The following is a 24,662-nucleotide window of genomic DNA, read 5'->3' as shown; positions in this document are numbered from 1 at the left end:
CAAACACAAATGTACAGTACACGCCTACTCATTCAAGGGTTTTTCTTTATTTTTACTAAATCCTACATTGTAAAATAATCTGTTTCACCTGTCCTTGTGATTGTCTCCACCCCCTCCAGGTGTCGCTTCTTTTACCCGGTGTATATATCCCTGTGTTTCCCGTCTCTCTGTGCCAGTTCGTCTTGTATGTCTTTCAAGTCAACCAGTGTGTTTTCCCGCACTCCTGCTTCTATTCTCTTTTTGCGAGTCCTCCCGGTTTTGACCCTTGCCTGTTTTCTGGACTCCGTTACCGCCTGCCTGACAATTCTGCCTGCCCTGACCTCGAGCCTGCCTGCCACTCTGTACCTCCTGGACTCTGAACTGGTTTTGACCTTTTGCCTGTCCACGACCATTCTCTTGCCTACACCTTTTGGATTGATTATTTAATATCAATTTAATATATAACGCTATAAATACCTAATTACTCATCATAAAACATTTCTGAAAAATACATAGTGTACAGCAAATGAAAGACAGGCATCTTGTGATTCCAGCCAATACTTCCGATTTATTAAGTGTTTTACAGCGAAAACACAATATAGCGTTATATTAGCTTACCACAATAGTCAGAAACACAAGCCATTTCCCAGCAGTAAAAGTTAGCGATCGTAACAAGCCAGTAAAAGATATATAATTTTTGACTAACCTTGATATTCTTCATCAGATGACAGTCCTATAACATCAGGTTATACATACACTTATGTTTTGTTCGAAAATGTGCATATTTAGAGCTGAAATCAGTGGTTATACATTGTGCTAACGTAGCTACTATTTCCCACAACGTCCGGATGTTTTTCTGACACTTTTTCTGACACACATATTCTGACCAAATAGCTATTCATAAACATAACCAAAAAATACATGTTGTATAGGAAATGATAGATCCATTAGTTCTTAATGAAATCGCCGTGTTAGAATTCTAAAAATAACTTCATTACGACATCCAGCTTCGGTATAGCTAGAGTACCCAAAAGCTGGGCGCCGACGACTAGTTCACATGTACGACAGATATATGAAATAGCATCATAAAATGTTTCTTACTTTTGCTGAACTTTCATCAGAATGTTGGACAAGGGGTCCTTTGTCGGGGACAATCGTTGTTATGATTTAGAACGGCCTCTTTCCCTCTCGATTTAGCAAGCACACTAGCCAAGTGACACGAATCTCTCCATCGTCAACAAACTCAGAGAAAAGAACACTGCAAAACTCCCAAAAAAATTTCAATAATCTGATTAATTAAACTATATTGAAAAAACATACTTTACGATGATATGGTCATATGTATCAAATAAAATCAAAGCCGGAGATATTAGTCGTCCATAACGGCAGCTAAACAGAAGGCAAATCCAGGTGCCTCCTCGCGCTCTCCAGAAAACAGGAAATGGGGGACGCGTCATACAAAGAGCTTGTATTCCACTTCAGACCAAGATAAACACAAAATTTCTTCTCTCACCGCCTCTTGACATCCAGGGGAAGGTCAATGAAGTGCATGTATACTAATACGTATCATGCCCATTTATAGGCAGGAAGTAGAACAGAGCCTCGATTTCAGACTTTCCACTTCCTGGTCAGGAAGTTTGTGCCAAATGAGTTCTGTTTAACTCACAGATATAATTCAAACGGTTTTAGAAACTGGAGAGTGTTTTCTATCCAATAGTAATAATAATATGCATATTGTACGAGCAAGAATTGAGTACGAGGCCGTTTGAAATGGGCACCTTTTATCTGGCTACTCAATACTGCCCCTGCAGCCCAAACAGGTTAAGCGCTGTTCCTCTTTTTCACGCTGCTTGGTCCTTGTTTGGTGGCTTATTCTGTCATGAACGTCGTAGAGAGGAGACCAAGGCGCAGCGTGATTAATATACATCTTCCTTTTAATAAATAAGAAGACTGAACTATACAAAATAACAAAACGAACGTGAACGCTAAATGACACGAGTGCAGACATGCAACATCACATAGACAATAACTCACCAAAACCAAAATGGCAACCTAAATAGGATCCCCAATCAGAGACAACGATAAACAGCTGTCTCTGATTGGGAACCAATCTATGCCAAAATAGACCTACATTACCTAGACAATATCAAAACCCCATAGATATACAAAAAACCCTAGACAAGACAAAACACCCATACCACCCTGGTCACACCCTGACCTAACCAAAATAATAAAGAAAACAAAGATAACTAAGGTCAGGGCGTGACACCTTCCTAGAAGCAACATAGAAGAAATGTAGACCTATCAATCCATACCATTTTGTCTTTGCTTTCTATCCATCCAAATAGTTTTGAGAGAGGTTAGGTGTGAAATCATGTGATAACCAACATCTTAAAATCATATCTAGGGATTTATTTGGTAGACAGTTAAACATTACACAGAACAGTTATTAATGAAACAACTTAAAAGCCAATCGGATGTGATTTAGTACAACATATTTTGGCAGTACACACAAAAAAACCTGTTCATATCAACAACAACAAATAGGCCTACAATAACATACGCTTTACACATTCATCTGGAGGTTAATTGAAAAGCCTGTATCAACTTCATATTGAATCACTGTCAGTTAATATCTGCAGTGGACCGTGTCGTCTGAGGACAGGAAATGCTGTTGTGTCTGTTGTCTTTAGTGGCTTAATAATACCTTTTCAGAGTGGAAACTATAGTGCAATCTACTCTAATAAGAATATATATATATATATTCTAACATTGTACTTACAGGTGGGGAAGTTGGTAGCTGTGTGGTACGCTATGAAACAGAACATGTTGCTGTAGATACACTATGATAGGGAAGATACTGCTGCTCTCAAGGACAGGAACGGATTTACACAATCTTATTTGCATCTGGTGTTGTTAGGAAGCAGCCAGTGAAACGCGTCCTTTACGCTTTGCTCTTCTCTGACGTCTCTGTGACTGCTTTTGCTCCACGCCTTCCAAAGCGCTGACTCAGTTCTGCCAACAACACTGAGCAGCAGGATTTCTGTGGGGAGAAGAGGGGAGAGGAGAGAGATGGGAGGGGAGAGTAAAGAGAGGGGAGAGGAAAGAAGAGAGGGGAGGAGGATAGAAGGAGAGAAGGGAGAGAGAGAAGGATAGGAGAGGTAAAAGGTGTAAGAAGTAAGAGGATTTGTTGGAGGAAAATTATTGTATTGGCTTTCAATATTCATGCGTAGATTTGAAAATCGCAATAAACAGAACATCTTTAACAGAACAAGGTCCATTCTTTATCCGCTCCTCATGTCCCCTTACCTTCTGATCCTTGGCTTGACTGCGGGCCTTGGAGGCAAGCTCCAGGAGGGCCATGAGGAGTCCCAGGCCCAACCCCAGGGCCAGGAGCAGGAAGAGGCCCCTCAGGAGGTGGGGCTGGAGGGCATGTGGGGCTTGGCCCTCGTCTGGCAAGCAGCTGCTGGCCCACCACTTACTCTGCAGGAAGGCCAACTCCCCAGATTCACTCAGTTGTAGTATGGCCACTGTTATGTTCTTCATCATGGGAAAGCCTGGCAGGAGAGAGAGGGATGGAGGAGGGAGAGAGACGGGTGGAGGAGGGTGTGAGGGAGAGAGACGGGAAGGAGGGTGTGAGGGAGAGAGAGGGATGGAGGAGGGAGAGAGAGGGATGGAGGAGGGAGAGAGAGGGATGGAGGAGGGAGAGAGAGGGATGGAGGAGGAAGAGAGAGGGATGGAGGAGGAAGAGAGGGATGGAGGAGGAAGAGAGGGATGGAGGAGAGAGAGACGGAAGGAGGAGGGAGAGAGACGGATGGAGGGAGGGAGAGAGACGGATGGAGGAGGGAAGGAGAGAGGCGGAAGGGGAGGAGGGTGTGAGGGAGGGAGAGAGATACAGGGAGGAGGGTGGGAGAGAGATACAGGGAGGAGGGTGGGAGAGAGATACAGGGAGGAGGGTGGGAGAGAGATACAGGGAGGAGGGTGGGAGAGAGATACAGGGAGGAGGGTGGGAGAGAGATACAGGGAGGAGGGTGGGAGAGAGATACAGGGAGGAGGGTGGGAGAGAGATACAGGGGGGAGGGTGGGAGAGAGATACAGGGAGGAGGGTGGGAGAGAGATACAGGAAGGAGGGTGGGAGAGAGATACAGGGAGGAGGGTGGGAGAGAGATACAGGGAGGAGGGTGGGAGAGAGATACAGGGAGGAGGGTGGGAGAGAGATACAGGGAGGAGGGTGGGAGAGAGATACAGGGAGGAGGGTGGGAGAGAGATACAGGGAGGAGGGTGGGAGAGAGATACAGGGAGGAGGGTGGGAGAGAGATACAGGGAGGAGGGTGGGAGAGAGATACAGGGAGGAGGGTGGGAGAGAGATACAGGGAGGAGGGTGGGAGAGAGATACAGGGAGGAGGGTGGGAGAGAGGGACAGGGAGGAGGGTGGGAGAGAGATACAGGGAGGAGGGTGGGAGAGAGGGACAGGGAGGAGGGTGGGAGAGAGGGACAGGGAGGAGGGTGGGACAGCAAGGAGTTAGCATGTGAGTATTTTATGTGAGAGAGAAGGGGGTCCGTGTGTGTGTGTGTATCAAGTAATGAACCACACTTCAAATACTTCAGATACTCACCACCACAGCAGGCCACCCATAAAAACACAGACAACATTCCCAATGTTCCTTTATTGACATCACAGCGTTGCATTTATCATGCCCATCTATGGAGGGGGTACTGTGGACCCAGCTGCTAGGGGCTCACCTAGGGGTACCGTGGACCCAGCCTCTAGGGGCTCCCCTAGGGGTACCGTGGACCCAGCCTCTAGGGGCTCCCCTAGGGGTACCGTGGACCCAGCTGCTAGGGGCTCACCTAGGGGTACCGTGGACCTAGCTGCCAGGGGCTCACCTAGTGGTACCGTGGACCCAGCTGCTAGGGGCTCACCTAGGGGTACCGTGGACCCAGCTGCTAGGGGCTCACCTAGTGGTACCGTGGACCCAGATGCTAGGGGCTCACCTAGGGGTACCGTGGACCCAGATGCTAGGGGCTCACCTAGGGGTACCGTGGACCTAGCTGCTAGGGGCTCACCTAGGGGTACCGTGGACCCAGCTGCTAGGGGCTCACCTAGGGGTACCGTGGACCCAGCTGCTAGGGGCTCACCTAGTGGTACCGTGGACCCAGCTGCTAGGGGCTCACCTAGGGGTGCTGCAATGCTGTACCCTCTCATGGCGATGAGTTCACTACTGCGGATCAGGTTGCAGTAGCGAGCCACAGCCAGGTCCAGAGACGCTGCCTCTCCAATAAAGGCGTAGTTGCCTTCCTGGGTGCGTCGATTGCCCTCTTCCACTGAAACCACGCAGCTCTTCTTCCTCTCCATATGCTGGTAGATGCGTCGGTAGGTGGGGTTGTTGGAGTTCTGGAAATGTGAGCAAAATGGGAACCGTAGAAATGCAAAATTGATAAGATTGATTTTTGCTGGTGTTGAGACATAAGCGGTTCTAGTTCTACTCTTTCATCCGGAAACCCACCTTGGAAGGGAAGGTACAGAACTATGAACAGATAAGAAAATACATATATTGACTTCCATTATGGAGCCAGATACCCGCCAAAAGGTGGAACGTATGTATCATTAGGATCGTAAGAAAATCCATACGTAAAGTGTTAGGATCGTAAACGTTCAAATAGATCTGGAAACGTACATACCCTATGTTACGACTATGAATTAACATTTACACGTTCAATTCGTTCTTTACGTCTCCCTTTACTTGGTTACAAATCTTTTTTATGAGTACAAACATTTGTCAGTAATGTGGCATCTGCAAAGGACATGAACCCAACGTAGCTAGTCTGAATTTGCTAGTCAATCAACCAACTAAAGGACATGAACTGAACGCAGCTAGTCGAAGTTAGCTAGTCAATCAACCAACTAGAGGACATGAACTGAACGTAGCTAGTCAATCAACCAACAAGAGGACATGAACTGAATGTAGCTAGTCAATCAACCAACTAGAGGACATGAACTGAATGTAGCTAGTCAATCAACCAACAAGAGGACATGAACTGAACGTAGCTAGTCGAAGTTAGCTAGTCAATCAACCAACTAGAGGACATGAACTGAATGTAGCTAGTCAATCAACCAACTAGAGGACATGAACTGAATGTAGCTAGTCAATCAACCAACTAGAGGACATGAACTGAACGTAGCTAGTCAATCAACCAACAAGAGGACATGAACTGAATGTAGCTAGTCAATCAACCAACTAGAGGACATGAACTGAATGTAGCTAGTCAATCAACCAACTAGAGGACATGAACTGAATGTAGCTAGTCAATCAACCAACAAGAGGACATGAACTGAACGTAGCTAGTCGAAGTTAGCTAGTCAATCCACCAACTAGAGGACATGAACTGAACGTAGCTAGTCGAAGTTAGCTAGTCAATCAACCAACTAGAGGACATGAACTGAACGTAGCTAGTCGAAGTTAGCTAGTCAATCCACCAACTAGAGGACATGAACTGAATGTAGCGAGACGAAGTTAGCTAGTCAATCAACCAACAAGAGGACATGAACTGAATGTAGCTAGACGAAGTTAGCTAGTCAATCAACCAACTAGAGGACATGAACTGAATGTAGCGAGACGAAGTTAGCTAGTCAATCAACCAACTAGAGGACATGAACTGAATGTAGCTAGACGAAGTTAGCTAGTCAATCAACCAACTAGAGGACATGAACTGAATGTAGCTAGTCAATCAACCAACTAGAGGACATGAACTGAATGTAGCTAGTCAATCAACCAACTAGAGGACATGAACTGAACGTAGCTAGTCAATCAACCAACAAGAGGACATGAACTGAACGTAGCTAGTCGAAGTTAGCTAGTCAATCAACCAACTAGAGGACATGAACTGAATGTAGCTAGTCAATCAACCAACTAGAGGACATGAACTGAACGTAGCTAGTCAATCAACCAACAAGAGGACATGAACTGAACGTAGCTAGTCGAAGTTAGCTAGTCAATCCACCAACTAGAGGACATGAACTGAACGTAGCTAGTCGAAGTTAGCTAGTCAATCAACCAACTAGAGGACAAGAACTGAACGTAGCTAGACGAAGTTAGCTAGTCAATCAACCAACTAAAGGACATGAACTGAACGTAGCTAGTCAATCCACCAACTAGAGGACATGAACTGAACGTAGCTAGTCGAAGTTAGCTAGTCAATCAACCAACTAGAGGACATGAACTGAACGTAGCTAGTCGAAGTTAGCTAGTCAATCAACCAACTAGAGGACATGAACTGAACGTAGCTAGACGAAGTTAGCTAGTCAATCAACCAACTAGAGGACATGAACTGAACGCAGCTAGTCGAAGTTAGCTAGTCAATCAACCAACTAGAGGACATGAACTGAATGTAGCTAGTCAATCAACCAACAAGAGGACATGAACTGAACGTAGCTAGTCAATCAACCAACTAGAGGACATGAACTGAACGTAGCTAGACGAAGTTAGCTAGTCAATCAATCAACTCTAGCCCAGTTGTTAGAGTTGCTTTGCACCCTCCAGTTTTATTTCCAAAATAAAAGCCTAGAGCTTATTTTAGAACTGCATTCAATAACGATGTTATACAAGTAGATGTAGATGATGTAGGCTTGGGCCTTCAGCAAATTACTTGTGTGAGAATGATAAAGACACAAAAGAGTCTAGAATATCCGCCTGAGCTGCAAAATAGAAAGTAAATATGATTTAGGCTAGGCCTATTCCGCAATCTAAATATGCCATGCTGCTTGTGTTATTTAATGGCCATATAATTGCAAAATTTATTTTTATAGCAGTGTGGGGCTATTGTGGTGATCATGTATGTTGGAATATGTAAATATGTTGGAATGATGAGTTGCACGCATCATGCATGCTCTGCACTTTATTTGTCTAGAAGGCAAATAGTCCTACATTAGGGTATAATGATTATGACTGCATGCCTCCAGAAGGGGATCTTCTGAGGCTGAGGGGTGCTTTTACGAAGACGCATGGTGCTGTGGTGCTGCATGGAGATCACAAGCTCTTCAACTGGGCAGGGAACAGCTGGAGGGAACAGCCTATACGGAGACCACTGCGACAGTTTTTGTAAAGTGTGGGAATAAGCTTATGCCAGACTCAGCCTATGTTTAATAACATCTCCCTTGTTCATTTCAAAGTCCATATGTTCATGACCCGATTCATATAAATCATGTCATATTATTTTAAATTCATATTAACCCCTCCTACAGAATATACTTTGGCAAGATTTAGAGTGATGACAAAAATATCAAAGAAAATATTTTGAGTGTCAAAACTCACGTGGTCATACATAATTCATAGATTCACGAGACCGCTATTATTCCTGGTAGATACTACTGGTTATGCTTCATTATTCCTGGTAGATGCTACTGTTTATGATTCATTATTCCTGGTAGATACTACTGGCTATGATTCATTATTCCTGGTAGATACTACTGGCTATGATTCATTATTCCTGGTAGATACTACAGGTTATGATTCATTAGTCCTGGTAGATACTACTGGTTATGATTCATTATTCCTGGTAGATACTACTGGCTATGATTCATTATTCCTGGTAGATACTACTGGCTATGATTCATTATTCCTGGTAGATACTACTGGTTATGATTCATTATTCCTGGTAGATACTACTGGCTATGATTCATTATTCCTGGTAGATACTACTGGCTATGATTCATTATTCCTGGTAGATACTACTGGTTATGATTCATTATTCCTGGTAGATACTACTGGCTATGATTCATTATTCCTGGTAGATACTACTGGCTATGATTCATTATTCCTGGTAGATACTACTGGTTATGATTCATTATTCCTGGTAGATACTACTGGCTATGATTCATTATTCCTGGTAGATACTACTGGCTATGATTCATTATTCCTGGTAGATACAAGTGGTTATGATTCATTATTCCTGGTAGATTCTACTGGTTATGATTCATTATTCCTGGTAGATACTACTGGCTATGATTCATTATTCCTGGTAGATACTACTGGTTATGATTCATTATTCCTGGTAGATACTACTGGCTATGATTCATTATTCCTGGTAGATACTACTGGTTATGATTCATTATTCCTGGTAGATACTACTGGCTATGATTCATTATTCCTGGTAGATACAAGTGGTTATGATTTCAGACAGAGCCCAGAGAATATGGTGCAAATTAGTCATATGTTGATAATGCATGGGGATGTCCACGTCACCCAGAGATTTGTCCATGCTGTCGAGAGACACCTAGCGTACTGAAACTTCACTGTTGTAGGCATAATACCGCTAGTGTTATCTAGACCTGCTCTGGCAAATAAATCCATTACATTAGCTACCTAAATGTGAAGTAAACTGAGGATTATTAAAGAATGGAGACTATTAACTTGAAAACGTGTAGGAGACCTCTTTCCGGTTTACCTGGCTTTTTAACACTATGTTATGCTTGTCCGGGTAGCACTCCTCATAGGCCGTTTGGTGTCTGCTTTTTTTGTGTTGGTGAAATGAAACTGCCAAAACTCTGAAAGGTATTATTGTACGTCAGAATTGCTACACGAGATTTGTTCAAGCCTAAAATGTTGGTCCATAATCACAACATGTTGTTTGTATGTTCACAGATTAAATTTCATGTTTACGTTTCACGCATGGCTTTTCTTACGATCCCAACGATACGTACGTTCAACCTTTTGGCAGGTATCTGGCTCCATACTACCTTGACTTTTACTAAGGAATGAATAAATGTGTGGTTTCTTTTTCTTTTTAAAGCCGCACATACTTTGAAGAAGTTGAACGTGGATCCCCCTTCGACTGTTCCGTAGTCGATGACATCCTGTTTGGCCAGCTCCTCGAAGTTATTCACCGAGACGTGTTTGGAATCCGAGCGTAGCATGGCGTTAAAGTTGCTGAAGTAGCAGGCCAGGAGCACCACCGCGAACACCCACCAGACGGCGCTGATAACGCGACCAGACAGGCCTTTAGGGTGTGGGCCAGCACCTGAGAATGCAAAAGACAAACATACGTTATGTTTAATTTAATTAATATGACTGAAACATAGAAATGGGACGGAAAACATATATAGAACTATATGCACTCAATTGCTTTCATCCAATTTGTAAGTCGCTCTGGATAAGAGCGTCTGCTAAATGACTTAAATGTAAATGTAAATGGACTACACTAGAAAGTGTGCAAACTTTCATGTCTTCCGTTTCCGTCTTAGTTCTCTCTTAAACTGAGCAATGTAGAACATGTTTTTTAAATAACTTAAAGATTACATAGATTTCTCGTGCATGTAAGCGTAATAACACCTGCTGCGTTGGTTAGAGGCTCAATTATGACACTTTTTTCCTTATTGTGTATCTTTTAGGTTCTATGTTACTTTCAGGAACAATAAAGAAGAAAAGGAAACAAAATCCTGGTCGAGACAATCCTTGTCTAAATAGCAGGAACATAAACTCCTGTCTAGACTGGCAGCCACATTTAGTGGACCCTCAGTAAAGCAGATTCTATGATGTTCTAGAATCTTCTAGTCTCCATAGTAGGAACAGAACCCCTGTCTAGACTTCCTTTGCCAAAAAAGCATGGCTCCATTTTACATGTGACTTGGAAGCAGCGGGTTTGACTCCGGGGGCGATTTGACTCATAGCTGCGTTACCTTGCAGAGTCAGGGCTCCAGTGATGTACCAGAAGCTGTGCAGGAGAGTGAAGCTGAGTTCGTCTGTCTCGGGGTCTGTCCACTCACAGGGGCTTATCCTGGGGTGAGCAGAAAAACTACGTCAGCATTGAGATCGATCTTCTTCATTGTCTGGACAGCGGCCAAACCACATTCTTATAAAGAATGAATTAGCAGTGCAGTTTCTACTTCCGTTGACATAATTTGAACTACAATCTCCCACGCTATGGTTTGTATACTCGACGTACGTAGTCTATATGTGTCATAGCATTACACATCATTTCTATGCTGACATCTTTTTATGCAAAGGATGAATCCTAACTTCTATTTTTATGCAAGTCAAATTCTCATTTAATCTCATTGACTTCAAAAGGATGACTAAGTGAAATTCGATTTAAGTGGAAGTTAGGAGTGCCTAGTGTTGATAGCTAGCTAGGGGTTTGATTTGGAATGAGGCCAATGAAATAATGATTTTTCACCTGACCACCAAATAAATGCAGAGGCCCGATTTGATGATCTAGTTTCGTTGGTGGAGTTTAAACACTTGATCGATGTATATATCATAGAAGAGTGTAATTGTCTTTAGGACAGCTGTTTTTTTAGTCAAGACTTTCGTGTTTTTTAACGTAATATGTAATTGTTGTCCTGTATGTGTGTTTATAGTTTTGTTTAATGTTGTGTTAGAGTATGTAAGTTGCTTTGTCTGAAACGTTGTTCCCCCTGCTGCTATTGGACCAGGTCTCTCTTGGAAAAGAGATGTTATCTCAATGAGGAAAACCTGTATAAATAAAGGTTAAATAAAAACATTTTAAAAATAATGCCGGAGATTATCATTTTAGCTCACCTAGCCACCAGATATATGCAGAGGCCGGTCACCAGGAAGGCCAGGAGGATGCCCACCCACATTTCCGTGGAGAAGGGGAAGAGGAAACTGAGGGAGTGGCTCTCCTCGGAGCCCAGGTCCCTGCTCAGGATGAAACCAATGCCCGTCTGCATGAAGGGAGTGCTCATCTCCACCCCCTGCTCCCTGGTCGCTGTGAGGGTCAGAGAGGCAACCGCCAGTTCGGCCTCCTGATAGAGAGGAGGAGACAAGAGCAGGCACACACACAGGCGTACGGACACCCAGATGCACACGGGCGTACGGACACCCAGACGCACACGGGAGTACGAACACCCAGACGCACACAGGCGTACGCACACACACACACACACACACACAGGCGTACGGACGCACACATGCGTACAGACACACACACACACAGGTGTACGGACACACACATGCGTACGGACACACACACACACATGCGTATGCACACACACACATGCGTACAGACACACACACAAATGCGTATGCACACACACACATGCGTATGCACACACACACATCCGTATGCACACACACACATGCGTATGCATACACACAGGCGTACAGACACACATAGGCATACGGACACACATACACGCATGCGTACGGACACACACAGACAGAAGTATGGACACATATACACAGACACACACAGGAGTATGGACACACACACACACAGGAGTACGGACACACACAGGAGTACGGACACACACAGGAGTACGGACACACACAGGAGTACGGAGTACGGACACACAGACACACACACACAGGAGTACGGACACACACACACAGGAGTTTGGAGACACACACACACAGGAGTACGGACACAGGCACACACAGGAGTACGGAGACACACACACAGGAGTACGGAGACACACACACAGGAGTACGGAGACACACACACAGGAGTACGGAGACACGCACACACAGGAGTACGGACACACGCACACACAGGAGTACGGACACACGCACACACACACACACAGGAGTACGGACACACACACACACACAGGAGTACGGACACACACACACACACACACAGGAGTACGGACACACACACACACAGGAGTACGGACACACGCACACAGGAGTACGGACACAGACATGAGTACGGACACACAGACACACACACAGGAGTACGGATACACACACACACAGGAGTACGGACACACATACACACAGGAGTACGGACACACACACACACGAGTACGGACACACACACACACGAGTACGGACACACACACACACGAGTACGGACACACACACACACACGAGTACGGACACACACACACGAGTACGGACACACACACACGAGTACGGACACACACACACGAGTACGGATACACACACACACGGGTACGGACACACACAGGAGTACGGACACACACAGGAGTACGGACACACACAGGAGTACGGACACACACACACAGAAGTAGGGTCAAAACAAACAGGAGTAGTGACACAGCGTGAATGAGTATATAGCCATGCATGGTCTACTTAACACAAGTCGGCAGGTGCGGCAGGTGCCTAGTGGTTAGAGCGTTGGACTAGTAACCAAAAGGTTGCAAGATCAAATCCCTGAGCTGACAAGCTAAAAATATGTCGTTCTGCCCCTGAACAAGGCAGTTAACCCACTGTTCCTAGTCCGTCATTGAAAATAAGAATTTATTCTTAACTGACTTGCCCAGTTAAATAAAGGTTAAATAAAAAACATATTGTCTGAATGATGCAACCAATCCCCCAGCGTACCGTATACCACCACCTTCTGTCCAATCCCCCAGCGTACCGTATACCACCACCTGATACCTTCCGTCCAATCCCCCAGCGTACCGTATACCACCACCTGATACCTTCTGTCCAATCCCCCAGCGTACCGTATACCACCACCTGATACCTTCTGTCCAATCCCCCAGCGTACCGTATACCACCACCTTCTGTCCAATCCCCCAGCGTACCGTACACCACCACCTTCTGTCCAATCCCCCAGCGTACCGTACACCACCACCTGATACCTTCTGTCCAATCCCCCAGCGTACCGTACACCACCACCTGATACCTTCTGTCCAATCCCCCAGCGTACCGTACACCACCACCTGATACCTTCTGTCCAATCCCCCAGCGTACCGTACACCACCACCTGATACCTTCTGTCCAATCCCCCAGCGTACCGTACACCACCACCTGATACCTTCTGTCCAATCCCCCAGCGTACCGTACACCACCACCTGATACCTTCCGTCCAATCCCCCAGCGTACCGTACACCACCACCTGATACCTTCTGTCCAATCCCCCAGCGTACCGTACACCACCACCTGATACCTTCTGTCCAATCCCCCAGCGTACCGTACACCACCACCTGATACCTTCTGTCCAATCCCCCAGCGTACCGTACACCACCACCTGATACCTTCTGTCCAATCCCCCAGCGTACCGTACACCACCACCTGATACCTTCTGTCCAATCCCCCAGCGTACCGTACACCACCACCTGATACCTTCTGTCCAATCCCCCAGCGTACCGTACACCACCACCTGATACCTTCCGTCCAATCCCCCAGCGTACCGTACACCACCACCTGATACCTTCTGTCCAATCCCCCAGCGTTCCGTACACCACCACCTGATACCTTCTGTCCAATCCCCCAGCGTACCGTATACCACCACCTGATACCTTCTGTCCAATCCCCCAGCGTACCGTATACCACCACCTGATACCTTCTGTCCAATCCCCCAGCGTACCGTATACCACCACCTGATACCTTCTGTCCAATCCCCCAGCGTACCGTATACCACCACCTGATACCTTCTGTCCAATCCCCCAGCGTACCGTATACCACCACCTGATACCTTCTGTCCAATCCCCCAGCGTACCGTATACCACCACCTGATACCTTCTGTCCAATCCCCCAGCGTACCGTATACCACCACCTGATACCTTCTGTCCAATCCCCCAGCGTACCGTATACCACCACCTGATACCTTCTGTCCAATCCCCCAGCGTACCGTACACCACCACCTGATACCTTCCGTCCAATCCCCCAGCGTACCGTACACCACCACCTGATACCTTCCGTCCAATCCCCCAGCGTACCGTACACCACCACCTGATACCTTCTGTCCAATCCCCCAGCGTACCGTACACCACCACCTGATACCTTCTGTCCAATCCCCCAGCGTACCGTACACCACCACCTGATACCTTCTGTCCAATCCCCCAGCGTACCGTACACCACCACCTGATACCTTCTGTCCAATCCCCCAGCGTACCGTACACCACCACCTGATACCTTCTGTCCAATCCCCCAGCGTACCGTATACCACCACCTGATACCTTCCGTCCAATCCCCCAGCGTACCGTACACCACCACCTGATACCTTCTGTCCAATCCCCCAGCGTACCGTACACCACCACCTGATACCTTCTGTCCAATCCCCCAGCGTACCGTATACCACCACCTGATACCTTCTGTCCAATCCCCCAGCGTACCGTACACCACCACCTGATACCTTCTGTCCAATCCCCCAGCGTACCGTACACCACCACCTGATACCTTCTGTCCAATCCCCCAGCGTACCGTATACCACCACCTGATACCTTCTGTCCAATCCCCCAGCGTACCGTATACCACCACCTTCCGTCCAATCCCCCAGCGTACCGTACACCACCACCTGATACCTTCTGTCCAATCCCCCAGCGTACCGTACACCACCACCTGATACCTTCTGTCCAATCCCCCAGCGTACCGTATACCACCACCTGATACCTTCTGTCCAATCCCCCAGCGTACCGTACACCACCACCTGATACCTTCTGTCCAATCCCCCAGCGTACCGTACACCACCACCTGATACCTTCCGTCCAATCCCCCAGCGTACCGTATACCACCCCCTGATACCTTCCGTCCAATCCCCCAGCGTACCGTACACCACCCCCTGATACCTTCTGTCCAATCCCCCAGCGTACCGTATACCACCACCTTCTGTCCAATCCCCCAGCGTACCGTATACCACCACCTGATACCTTCTGTCCAATCCCCCAGCGTACCGTATACCACCACCTGATACCTTCTGTCCAATCCCCCAGCGTACCGTATACCACCACCTGATACCTTCTGTCCAATCCCCCAGCGTACCGTATACCACCACCTGATACCTTCTGTCCAATCCCCCAGCGTACCGTACACCACCACCTGATACCTTCCGTCCAATCCCCCAGCGTACCGTACACCACCACCTGATACCTTCTGTCCAATCCCCCAGCGTACCGTACACCACCACCTGATACCTTCTGTCCAATCCCCCAGCGTACCGTACACCACCACCTGATACCTTCTGTCCAATCCCCCAGCGTACCGTACACCACCACCTGATACCTTCTGTCCAATCCCCCAGCGTACCGTACACCACCACCTGATACCTTCTGTCCAATCCCCCAGCGTACCGTACACCACCACCTGATACCTTCTGTCCAATCCCCCAGCGTACCGTACACCACCACCTGATACCTTCTGTCCAATCCCCCAGCGTACCGTACACCACCACCTGATACCTTCTGTCCAATCCCCCAGCGTACCGTACACCACCACCTGATACCTTCTGTCCAATCCCCCAGCGTACCGTACACCACCACCTGATACCTTCTGTCCAATCCCCCAGCGTACCGTACACCACCACCTGATACCTTCTGTCCAATCCCCCAGCGTACCGTATACCACCACCTGATACCTTCTGTCCAATCCCCCAGCGTTCCGTACACCACCACCTGATACCTTCTGTCCAATCCCCCAGCGTACCGTATACCACCACCTGATACCTTCCGTCCAATCCCCCAGCGTACCGTACACCACCTGATACCTTCCGTCCAATCCCCCAGCGTACCGTACACCACCTGATACCTTCCGTCCAATCCCCCAGCGTACCGTATACCCTTCTGTCCAGGCCACTCACCCCTCGGACCACCTCCCCGATCATCCCCAACCAGTTACCGCTCTCGTCCTGTTGCCCATATTTTCCATCCTTCACCAGGTGCACGGTGTACTTGAAGTCCAACTTTTTGGCGATCTCCGCCAGCAGGTCAATGCAGTACCCCTCCAGCTCAGACCCTTGGGTCATAGTGTATGGTTCTTGCTGGTGGGAGTGAATCCGACAAGTGGATCATAGTTTAAAAGAGGCACACTAGCATAGAGTTACATAAAATTACTAGAGTGGCTATGTCATAGACCCTCATAAGACAAGAATATGCTGATAATGGTAGCTATCTTGGTCAGGGATACATTCAAATGAGTCTAATTGACCAAGATGGCTGCATTCACACCGCTGTATCCTCTGAAATAGCACACAGATGCAATACTAATTTCTATTTAATTGTTCTATTTAATTCTATGTATACCAGTATATCAACTCGTGTCATGTTACAATATTGAACGCATAACGACATGGGGACTGGCCACGAATGGCTCCCTAAAATGGTGGAATCTAGTGGATGACGTCATGCGAGATCTATACTGAACAAAAATATAAACACAACATGCAACAATTTCAATGATTTTACTGTGTTACAGTTCATATAAGGAAATCAGTCAATTTAAATAAATTCATTGGGCCCTAATCTATGGATTTCACATGACTGGGGCAAGTGTGCAGCCAATCAGAATTAGTTTTTCCCCACAAATAGGCTTTATTACAGACAGAAATACTTCTCAGATTCATCAGCTGGGTGGCTGGTCTCAGACCCATGAATGCACCATATCAACATTTCTGGGATCTTTTATTTCAACTCATGAACCCAAAACATTACAAGTTGCATTTATATGTTTGTTCAGTATATGATCAGCTGCTCTTACACAGCCATCCTGAGATCCCAATTCTGTCCACACTCGCATGTCAGATTTGCACATTCACACCGCTGTATCCTCTGAAAGAGCACACGGATTGCAAGACTAATTTCATGCCATTGTTCCTTAAAATTTTGGGGGTGGTTTTCATGGTAATGGCAGGTAAACTGAGCGTCCAGACTGAGGTCAGATAAGAAACATCATAATCTTATCAGGATTGAGAATAAAATCGGAATTCAAAAGATCAGATTCTATGTGTTTTTTTCTGTATTTAAATATTTTGGGGAAGAAGACTAATAGGTATCAGATCTTTCAATACATCGGAATTGGGCAGCCTGTGTAAACGCAGCCACAGTGTTGTTCGAACACGTGTACCCAATTAAAGTAATTGGATCAGGAGTCATAATGAAATATGAAAATGAGTATGTTTGCTATCAGATGATATCATATGCCCAATTAAAGTAATTGGATCAGGAGTCATAATGAAATATGAAAATGAGTATGTTTGCTATCAGATGATATCATATGCTTAACAAACTAATAAAAAAAAATAGTATTAGCATGATGTATATATAATATCTTACCAATATAGTGGTGACGGATAACACCGGGGGCCCTGGAACGATAAAAACAAAACATGAGAATCGTCACAAACTGCTCTTCAGTGTGTCTGGGTAAATATATGAGAGAATGACAAGAATGTACAAGGCTGTCATCAAGGTAAAAGGTGGCTATTTGAAGAATCTCAAATATAAAATTGATTTTGATTTGTTTAACAGTTTTTTGGTTACTACATGATTCCATATGTCATTTCATAGTTTTGATGTCTTCACTATTATTCTACAATGTAGAAAATAGTAAAAAATAATGAAAAACCCTTGAATGTGTAGGTGTGTCCAAACTTTTGACTGGTAGTGTATATGTATGTGCATGAAATTAGTTGCAAAATGAATATGACTTATAGTCAAGACGTTGACAAGGTTATAAATAATGATCTTTAATTCAAATAATAATTGTGTTCTTCAAACTTTGCTTTCGTCAAAGAATCAGCAATTGCAGCCTTGCAGACCTTTGGCATTCTAGCTGTCAGTTTGTTGAGGTAATCTGAAGAGTTTTCAACCCATGCTTTCTGAAGCACCTCCCACAAGCTGGTTTGGCTTGATGGGCACTTCTTACGTACCATACGGTCAAGATGCTTCCACAACAGCTCAATAGGGTTGAGATCCGGTGACTGTGCTGACCACTCCATTATAGACAGAATACCAGCTGACTGCTTCTTCCCTAAATAGTTCTTGCATAGTTTGGAGCTGTGCTTTGGGTCATTGTCCTGTTGTAGGAGGAAATTGGCTCCAATTAAGCGCCGTCTACAGGGCGTTGCGAAATGGAGCGATGGCTTTCCTTCTCCAAGATCCCTTTGACCCTGTACAAATCTCCCACTTTACCACCACCAACGCACCCCTAGACCATAACAATAGCCTTCATTTCTCAGAACAATAATAGACTGATGAGTTTCAGAAGAAAGTTCTTTGTTTCTGGCCATTTTGAGCCTGTAATCGAACCCACAAATGCTGATGCGCCAGATACTCAACTAGTCTAAAGGCCAGTTTTATTGTTTCTTTAATTAGCACAACAGTTTTCAGCTGTGCTAACATAATTGCATAAGTGTTTTCTAATGATCAATTAGCCTTTTTAAAATGATACACTTGGATTAGCTAACACAATGTGTCATTGGAACACCGGAGTGATGGATGCTGATAATGGGCCTCTGTACGCCATTTAGATATTCCATAAATTTTTTTTTTTTTTAAATCAGCCTTTTCCAGCTACAATAGTAATTTACAACATTAACAATGTCTACACTATATTTCTGATCTATTTTATTTTATTTCAAATGGACACATTTTTTGGGCTTTTCTTTCAAAAACAAGGACTTTTCTAAGTGACCCCAAACGTTTAACGTTAGTATTAATATAAACTCAGCACAAAAAGAAACGTCCTCTCACTGTCAACAGAGACATCTTTCTCTTCCATTTTGGGGGCAATGCAGGGGGACAGTAATGGGGTACCACATGGCTGTGTTTCAAACCCCCTGTGGTGAGACTAAAGTGGGGTCCAACCCATCCTGCTCTGCCCTAAATACATGTTCTGGCACCCCCCCCCCCCCCCCAACCCCCTTCCAACCCCTCCACCAGAAAAGGGGAAGTCACCCTTTCCAATCCCCCTCCCTCTTTTAGACATTATGCATGGAACTCAAACTTGTTTTCCTTGCCGTCGATTGACTGTGACCAATGCCATTTCAGCATATCCGCTTCAGGACCTAAGAAGCCCTGCCAAAGTTGGAGGCGGGGGAGCGGAGATGCCAGCGCAGTCGGGGTACTCCCTTGGTGTCACATGGTGTCAGTGACATACTGACACACATCAACAGTCATTTGTAAAAAGACCACTGGCGTCGACCTACAAGCCCACGGAGAAGCCGGTCATTTCGCGGCCTTGCCCCGAGCCATTGACTTCAAGCTCAATTGATTTATTATACTCTTTTGTTGGCCATGGCAGGCATCCTCTCAGATGACTTGTGAGAAATTGTCGGCTGCCAGATCTGATGCGGCCCTGGCGCTTTGAACGCGGTTCCAGCCGTCCAGCCTTGGTCAATGGGAAGAGTCAGATGTCGAGACACTAACCATTTTGGGGTGCCTTCCCAAAGGCTAAAACATGCTGGGATGCTGGAGGACTTTCAAAGGCTGGTTCTATTAAAGCTGCACTGCTCTAGAAGAGACTATTGACTGTCACAGCAGTATGTTTTCTAAATGTATTCACTTCATTCAACATTTTCCCCCTCAAATTCCTATAAATAACCTAAAAGAGTTCAGAGGCATCTTGACTACTTATAAGACCACTAGGGGTCACTATAGTAAAATGGTTAACAAGTACCCTGCACAGTAACAGGGAAAGGGGGATACCTAGTCAGTTGTAAAACTGAATGCATTCAACTGAAATGTGTCTTCCACATTTAACCCAACCCCTCTGAATCAGAGGAAGTGATTCTGGGAGATTTTGTTGTTTTTAATAAGGGACTCAGCCTGGTCTCATTGACTAGAAATAACATAGTAAATATAAATCTGGGACACTCAAATTAGTATGATTTGTTAAGGCTATTTAGCAACTTTTCAACTACTTAGCATGTTAGCTAACCCTTCCCCCAACTCTTTAACCTAATTCCTAAACTTAACCCTAACCTAGCTAACATTAGCAAGTTAACCACCAAGCTAACCACCAAGCTAACGTTAGCCACAAATGAGAATGTGACATATCATTTGTATTTCAAATTCGTAAAACAAATTGCCCCCAACCACAGATATAGGATCTAACGTTAGGATTGTTACCAATACCTGACCCTGGATTTATGGCTATAGTAGCAGCTTTACTGAGAATACCTGTTCCTAGGAATACCTGCTCCTTCCATGACAGACTGACCAGGTGAAAGCTATGATCCCTTATTGATGTCACTTACTAAAACACTTGAATCCGTGTAGATGAAGGGGAGGAGACAGGTTGAGGAAGGATTTTTAAGCATTGAGACATGGAATGTGTATGTGTGCCATTCAGAGGGTGAATGGGCAAGACAAAATATTTAAGTGCCTTTGAACGGGGTATTGTAGTAGGTGCCAGGCGCACCGGTTTGAGTATGTCAAGAACTGCAACGATGCTGGGTTTCTCATGCTCAACAGTTTCCCGTGTGTATGAGTAATGGTCCACCAAAGGACATCCAGCCAACTTGATACAGATGTGGGAAGCAATGGAGTCAACATAGCAGCCCTGTGGAATGCTTTTGACACCTTGTAGTCCATGCCCTGACAAATTGAGGCTGTTCTGAGGGCAAATGGGGGTGCAACTCAATATTAGGAAGGTGCTCCTAATTTTTTGTACACTCAGTGTATACCATGTGCTATATTTATATTTACCTGCAGTGCAGACAACAGCTAGCAGTGCCACCACACACACAACTAATCCAATAAAGGCTTTCATGTCGTCACCTTCTGAACCTGAGAATTAAAAGGCGAAAACAGTTAAGTGACAAAGTTAAAATGTATAATAGATTTTTACATAATTTATTTTGTTGATTAGAAGCTCATTAATTTCAGTTTGTATCAACAGATATGTGAGTGTAATAAAAACTTGAACTTAAAGCTGTGTGTCAAATTAAGTTAAGCAAGCTGACAATTTCTCTAGAAATAATAATGTCCAGAGGTCAAATGGGAGTTATACATAGTAAAATATATAGAGTACCAGTCAAAAATTACTCATTCAAGCGGTTTTCTTTATTTGTACTATTTTCTACATTGTAGAATAACAGTGAAGACATCACAACTATGAAATAACACACATGGAATCATGTATTAACTAAAAAGTGTTAAACAAATCAAAATATATTTTATATTTGAGATTCTTCAAAGTAGCCACCCTTTGCCTTGATCACAGCTTTGCACTCTTGGCATTCTCTCAACCAGCTTCATGAGGAATGCTTTTCCAACAGTCTTTAAGGAGTTCCCACATATGCGGAGCACTTGTTGGCTGCTTTTCCTTCACTCTGCAGTCCTACTCATCCCAAATCATAATGCAGCACTCCATCACTCTCCTTCTTGGTCAAATAGCCCTTCCACAGCCTGGCGGTGTGTTTTGGGTCATTGCCTGTTGATGAAACAAATGATAGTCCCACTAAGCGCAAACCAGATGGGATGGTATATCGCTGCAGAATGCTGTGGAAGCCATGCTAGTTAAGTGTGCCTGGAACTCTAAATAAATCACTGACAGTGTCACCAGCAAAGCACCCCCACACCATCACACCTCCTCCTCCATGCTTCACGGTGGGAAAAACACATGTGGAGGTCATCCTTTCACCTACTCTGCGTCTCACAAAGACAAGAATCTCAAATTTGGACTAAGACGAAAGGACATATATATACTGGTCTAATGTCCATTGCTTGCGTTTCTTGGCCAAAGCAAGTCTCTTCTTATTATTGGTGTTCTTTAGTAGTGGTTTCTTTGCTGCAATTCGACCATGAAGGCCTGATTCACACACTTTCCTGTGAACAGTTGATGTTGAGGTGTGTCTGTTACTTGAACTCTGTGAAGCATTTATTTGGGCTGCAATCTGAGTTGCAGTTAACTCTAATGAACTTATCCTCTGCAGCAGGGGTAAATCAGGGTCTTCCTTTCCTGTGGCGGTCCTCATGAGAGCCAGTTCCATCATAGAGCTTGATGGTTTTTGTGACTGCACTTGAAGAAATGTCAAAGTTCTTGACATTTTCCGTATTGACTGAACTTTATGTCTTAAAGTAGGGATGTTGTTTCGCTTTGTTTATTTGAGCTGTTCTTGCCAAAATATGGACTTGGTCTTTTACCAAATAGGGCTATCTTCTGTATACCACCCCTACCTTGTCACAACACAACTGATTGGCTCAAACGCATTAAGGAAAGAAATTCCACAAATTAACTTTTAACAAGACACACCTGTTAACTGAAATGCATTCCAGGTGACTACCTCATGAAGCTGGATGAGGGAATGCCAAGAGTGTGCAAAGCTGTCATCAAGGCAAAGGGTGGCTACTTTGTTGAATCTAAAATATATTTTGATTTGTTTAACACTTTTTTGGTTACTACATGATTCCATTTGTGTTATTTTATAGTGTTGATGCCTTCACTATTATTCTACAATGTAGAAAATAGTAAAAAATAAATAAATAAAAACCTTGAATGAGTAGGTGTCCAGACTTTTGACTGATATGTATATATATTTATTTGAACAGATTGAGGGTAATATTGGCTCAGGTTATAGCAAAAGACTTTTTAACAAATACTTTTTTGCTAACCAAGGACAATGCTTTCCAAATTGTGGGTTGGGACTCACTGACAGACCACACCTAGAGATTGGGTTGTAGTTACAACACATGGTTTGGTCTATCTGGTTCGTCACAAGGTTCAAATGCAACTTTATTTCTAATAAAAACATTGGACGTCCTACACCAGAATTTCACAATAAGTTCTAGTTTGGGGGTCATAATGCAAAGGAAATGTAATAGACCATGCCTCATCTCACAGCACATACACTTCAACAATAAGGCACGAGGAGGTGTAGTATATGGCCAATATACCACGGCTAAGGGCTGATCTTAGGCACGAGAGCAGTAAAAAAATAAAAAATAAAAAAAATCACTCCCGTGATATACGGTCGGATATACCACGGCTGTCAGCCAATCAGCATTCAGTGCTCGAACCGCAAAGTTTATAATTATTAATAGATGACACATGGAAGAGAAAACTTCTAAATGTTTTCTTTTAGGAAGAGCAACAGAAATAAGATGCTGCCAATCAAAATTCACTGTAAAAGAAAAGAGTACTGTCTGATTCCTTACCTTAGATGTTCTGTCCTACGTGGTAGAGAAGTGGAAGGATGGAAACGAAGTAGTGAATGAAGAGGGCCGGTTGGAAGCAGTTTAAGGAGGGGGGAGCAGATATCACACAACCCACATTTATAAAGGGGTTGGATATTGAAGGACGACAGCGAGTTGCATCCCAATAAATCTCTGCTTTCTTCCAAAGTGTGCACTTGTTCACTTCCTTTGGTACAAATGCTAGCTTAGCAGCTTTATAGAGTGCTACACATCAAGATGGCCAGGGTACATAAGAGAGCCCCCAACATCTCCCTATTTAAGTCAATGTGTAACAATCCAGATGGATAGGCATGTTGTCAGGTTACATAAGAGAGCCCCCAATATCTCCCTATTTAAGTCAATGTGTAACAATCCAGATGGATAGGCATGTTGTCAGGTTACATAAGAGAGCCCCCAACATCTCCCTATTTAAGTCAATGTGTAACAATCCAGATGGATAGGCATGTTGTCAGGTTACATAAGAGAGCCCCCAACATCTCCCTATTTAAGTCAATGTGTAACAATCCAGATGGATAGGCATGTTCTCAGGTTACATAAGAGAGCCCCCAATATCTCCCTATTTAAGTCAATGTGTAACAATCCAGATGGATAGGCATGTTGTCAGGTTACATGAGAGAGAGAGCCCCCAACATCGCCCTATTTAAGTCAATGTGTAACAAATCTGGTAATAACTGTACTTCTATTATCTGTAGACTCAATCCCGTCTGTACAAAGTGATCACATCAACTCCACCAAGCAGCAGGCCACTGATTGGTTCTCTTATTTGCAACTACAGGCTATGAGTCTTGGATTGGTGCACACTAGCAGCTTAGAGAGTGATCCATATCAAGAAGGCAAGGCT

General features: G+C 44.8%; 1 protein-coding gene across 1 annotated transcript; it reads right to left on the bottom strand.

Moving 5' to 3' along the window:
* Positions 1-2,370: 2,370 nt before the first annotated feature.
* On the bottom strand, positions 2,371-24,329 carry LOC129829552 (probable glutamate receptor). Its single transcript, XM_055891307.1, has 10 exons — positions 23,783-24,329; positions 21,332-21,412; positions 17,957-17,988; positions 16,486-16,665; positions 11,517-11,743; positions 10,655-10,752; positions 9,779-9,996; positions 5,155-5,374; positions 3,289-3,536; positions 2,371-3,022 (listed from the first exon to the last, which is right to left on the bottom strand). Exons 2-10 carry the CDS (start codon positions 21,393-21,395, stop codon positions 2,924-2,926), a joined length of 1,386 nt encoding a protein of 461 aa, XP_055747282.1. The 5' UTR covers positions 21,396-21,412; positions 23,783-24,329; the 3' UTR covers positions 2,371-2,923.
* Positions 24,330-24,662: the final 333 nt, after the last annotated feature.

This window comes from Salvelinus fontinalis, chromosome 31 (genome assembly GCF_029448725.1).
Source record: "Salvelinus fontinalis isolate EN_2023a chromosome 31, ASM2944872v1, whole genome shotgun sequence".
NCBI classification, from domain to species: Eukaryota; Metazoa; Chordata; class Actinopteri; order Salmoniformes; family Salmonidae; genus Salvelinus; species Salvelinus fontinalis.
Note: the sequence above shows the minus strand (reverse complement) of the source record. Positions and strands in the feature narration are given on the sequence as shown.

Bases quoted from the DNA above. Each gene is read 5' to 3' on its own strand.
- LOC129829552 (XM_055891307.1), bottom strand. From the start codon at position 21,395: ATGAAAGCCTTTATTGGATTAGTTGTGTGTGTGGTGGCACTGCTAGCT. The intron at 10,753-11,516 runs GTGAGCTAAAAT...TGCTCACCCCAG, and splicing joins TGCATATATCTGGTGGCTAG to GATAAGCCCCTGTGAGTGGA. The intron at 3,023-3,288 runs GTAAGGGGACAT...TTCTCCCCACAG, and splicing joins GTCAAGCCAAGGATCAGAAG to AAATCCTGCTGCTCAGTGTT.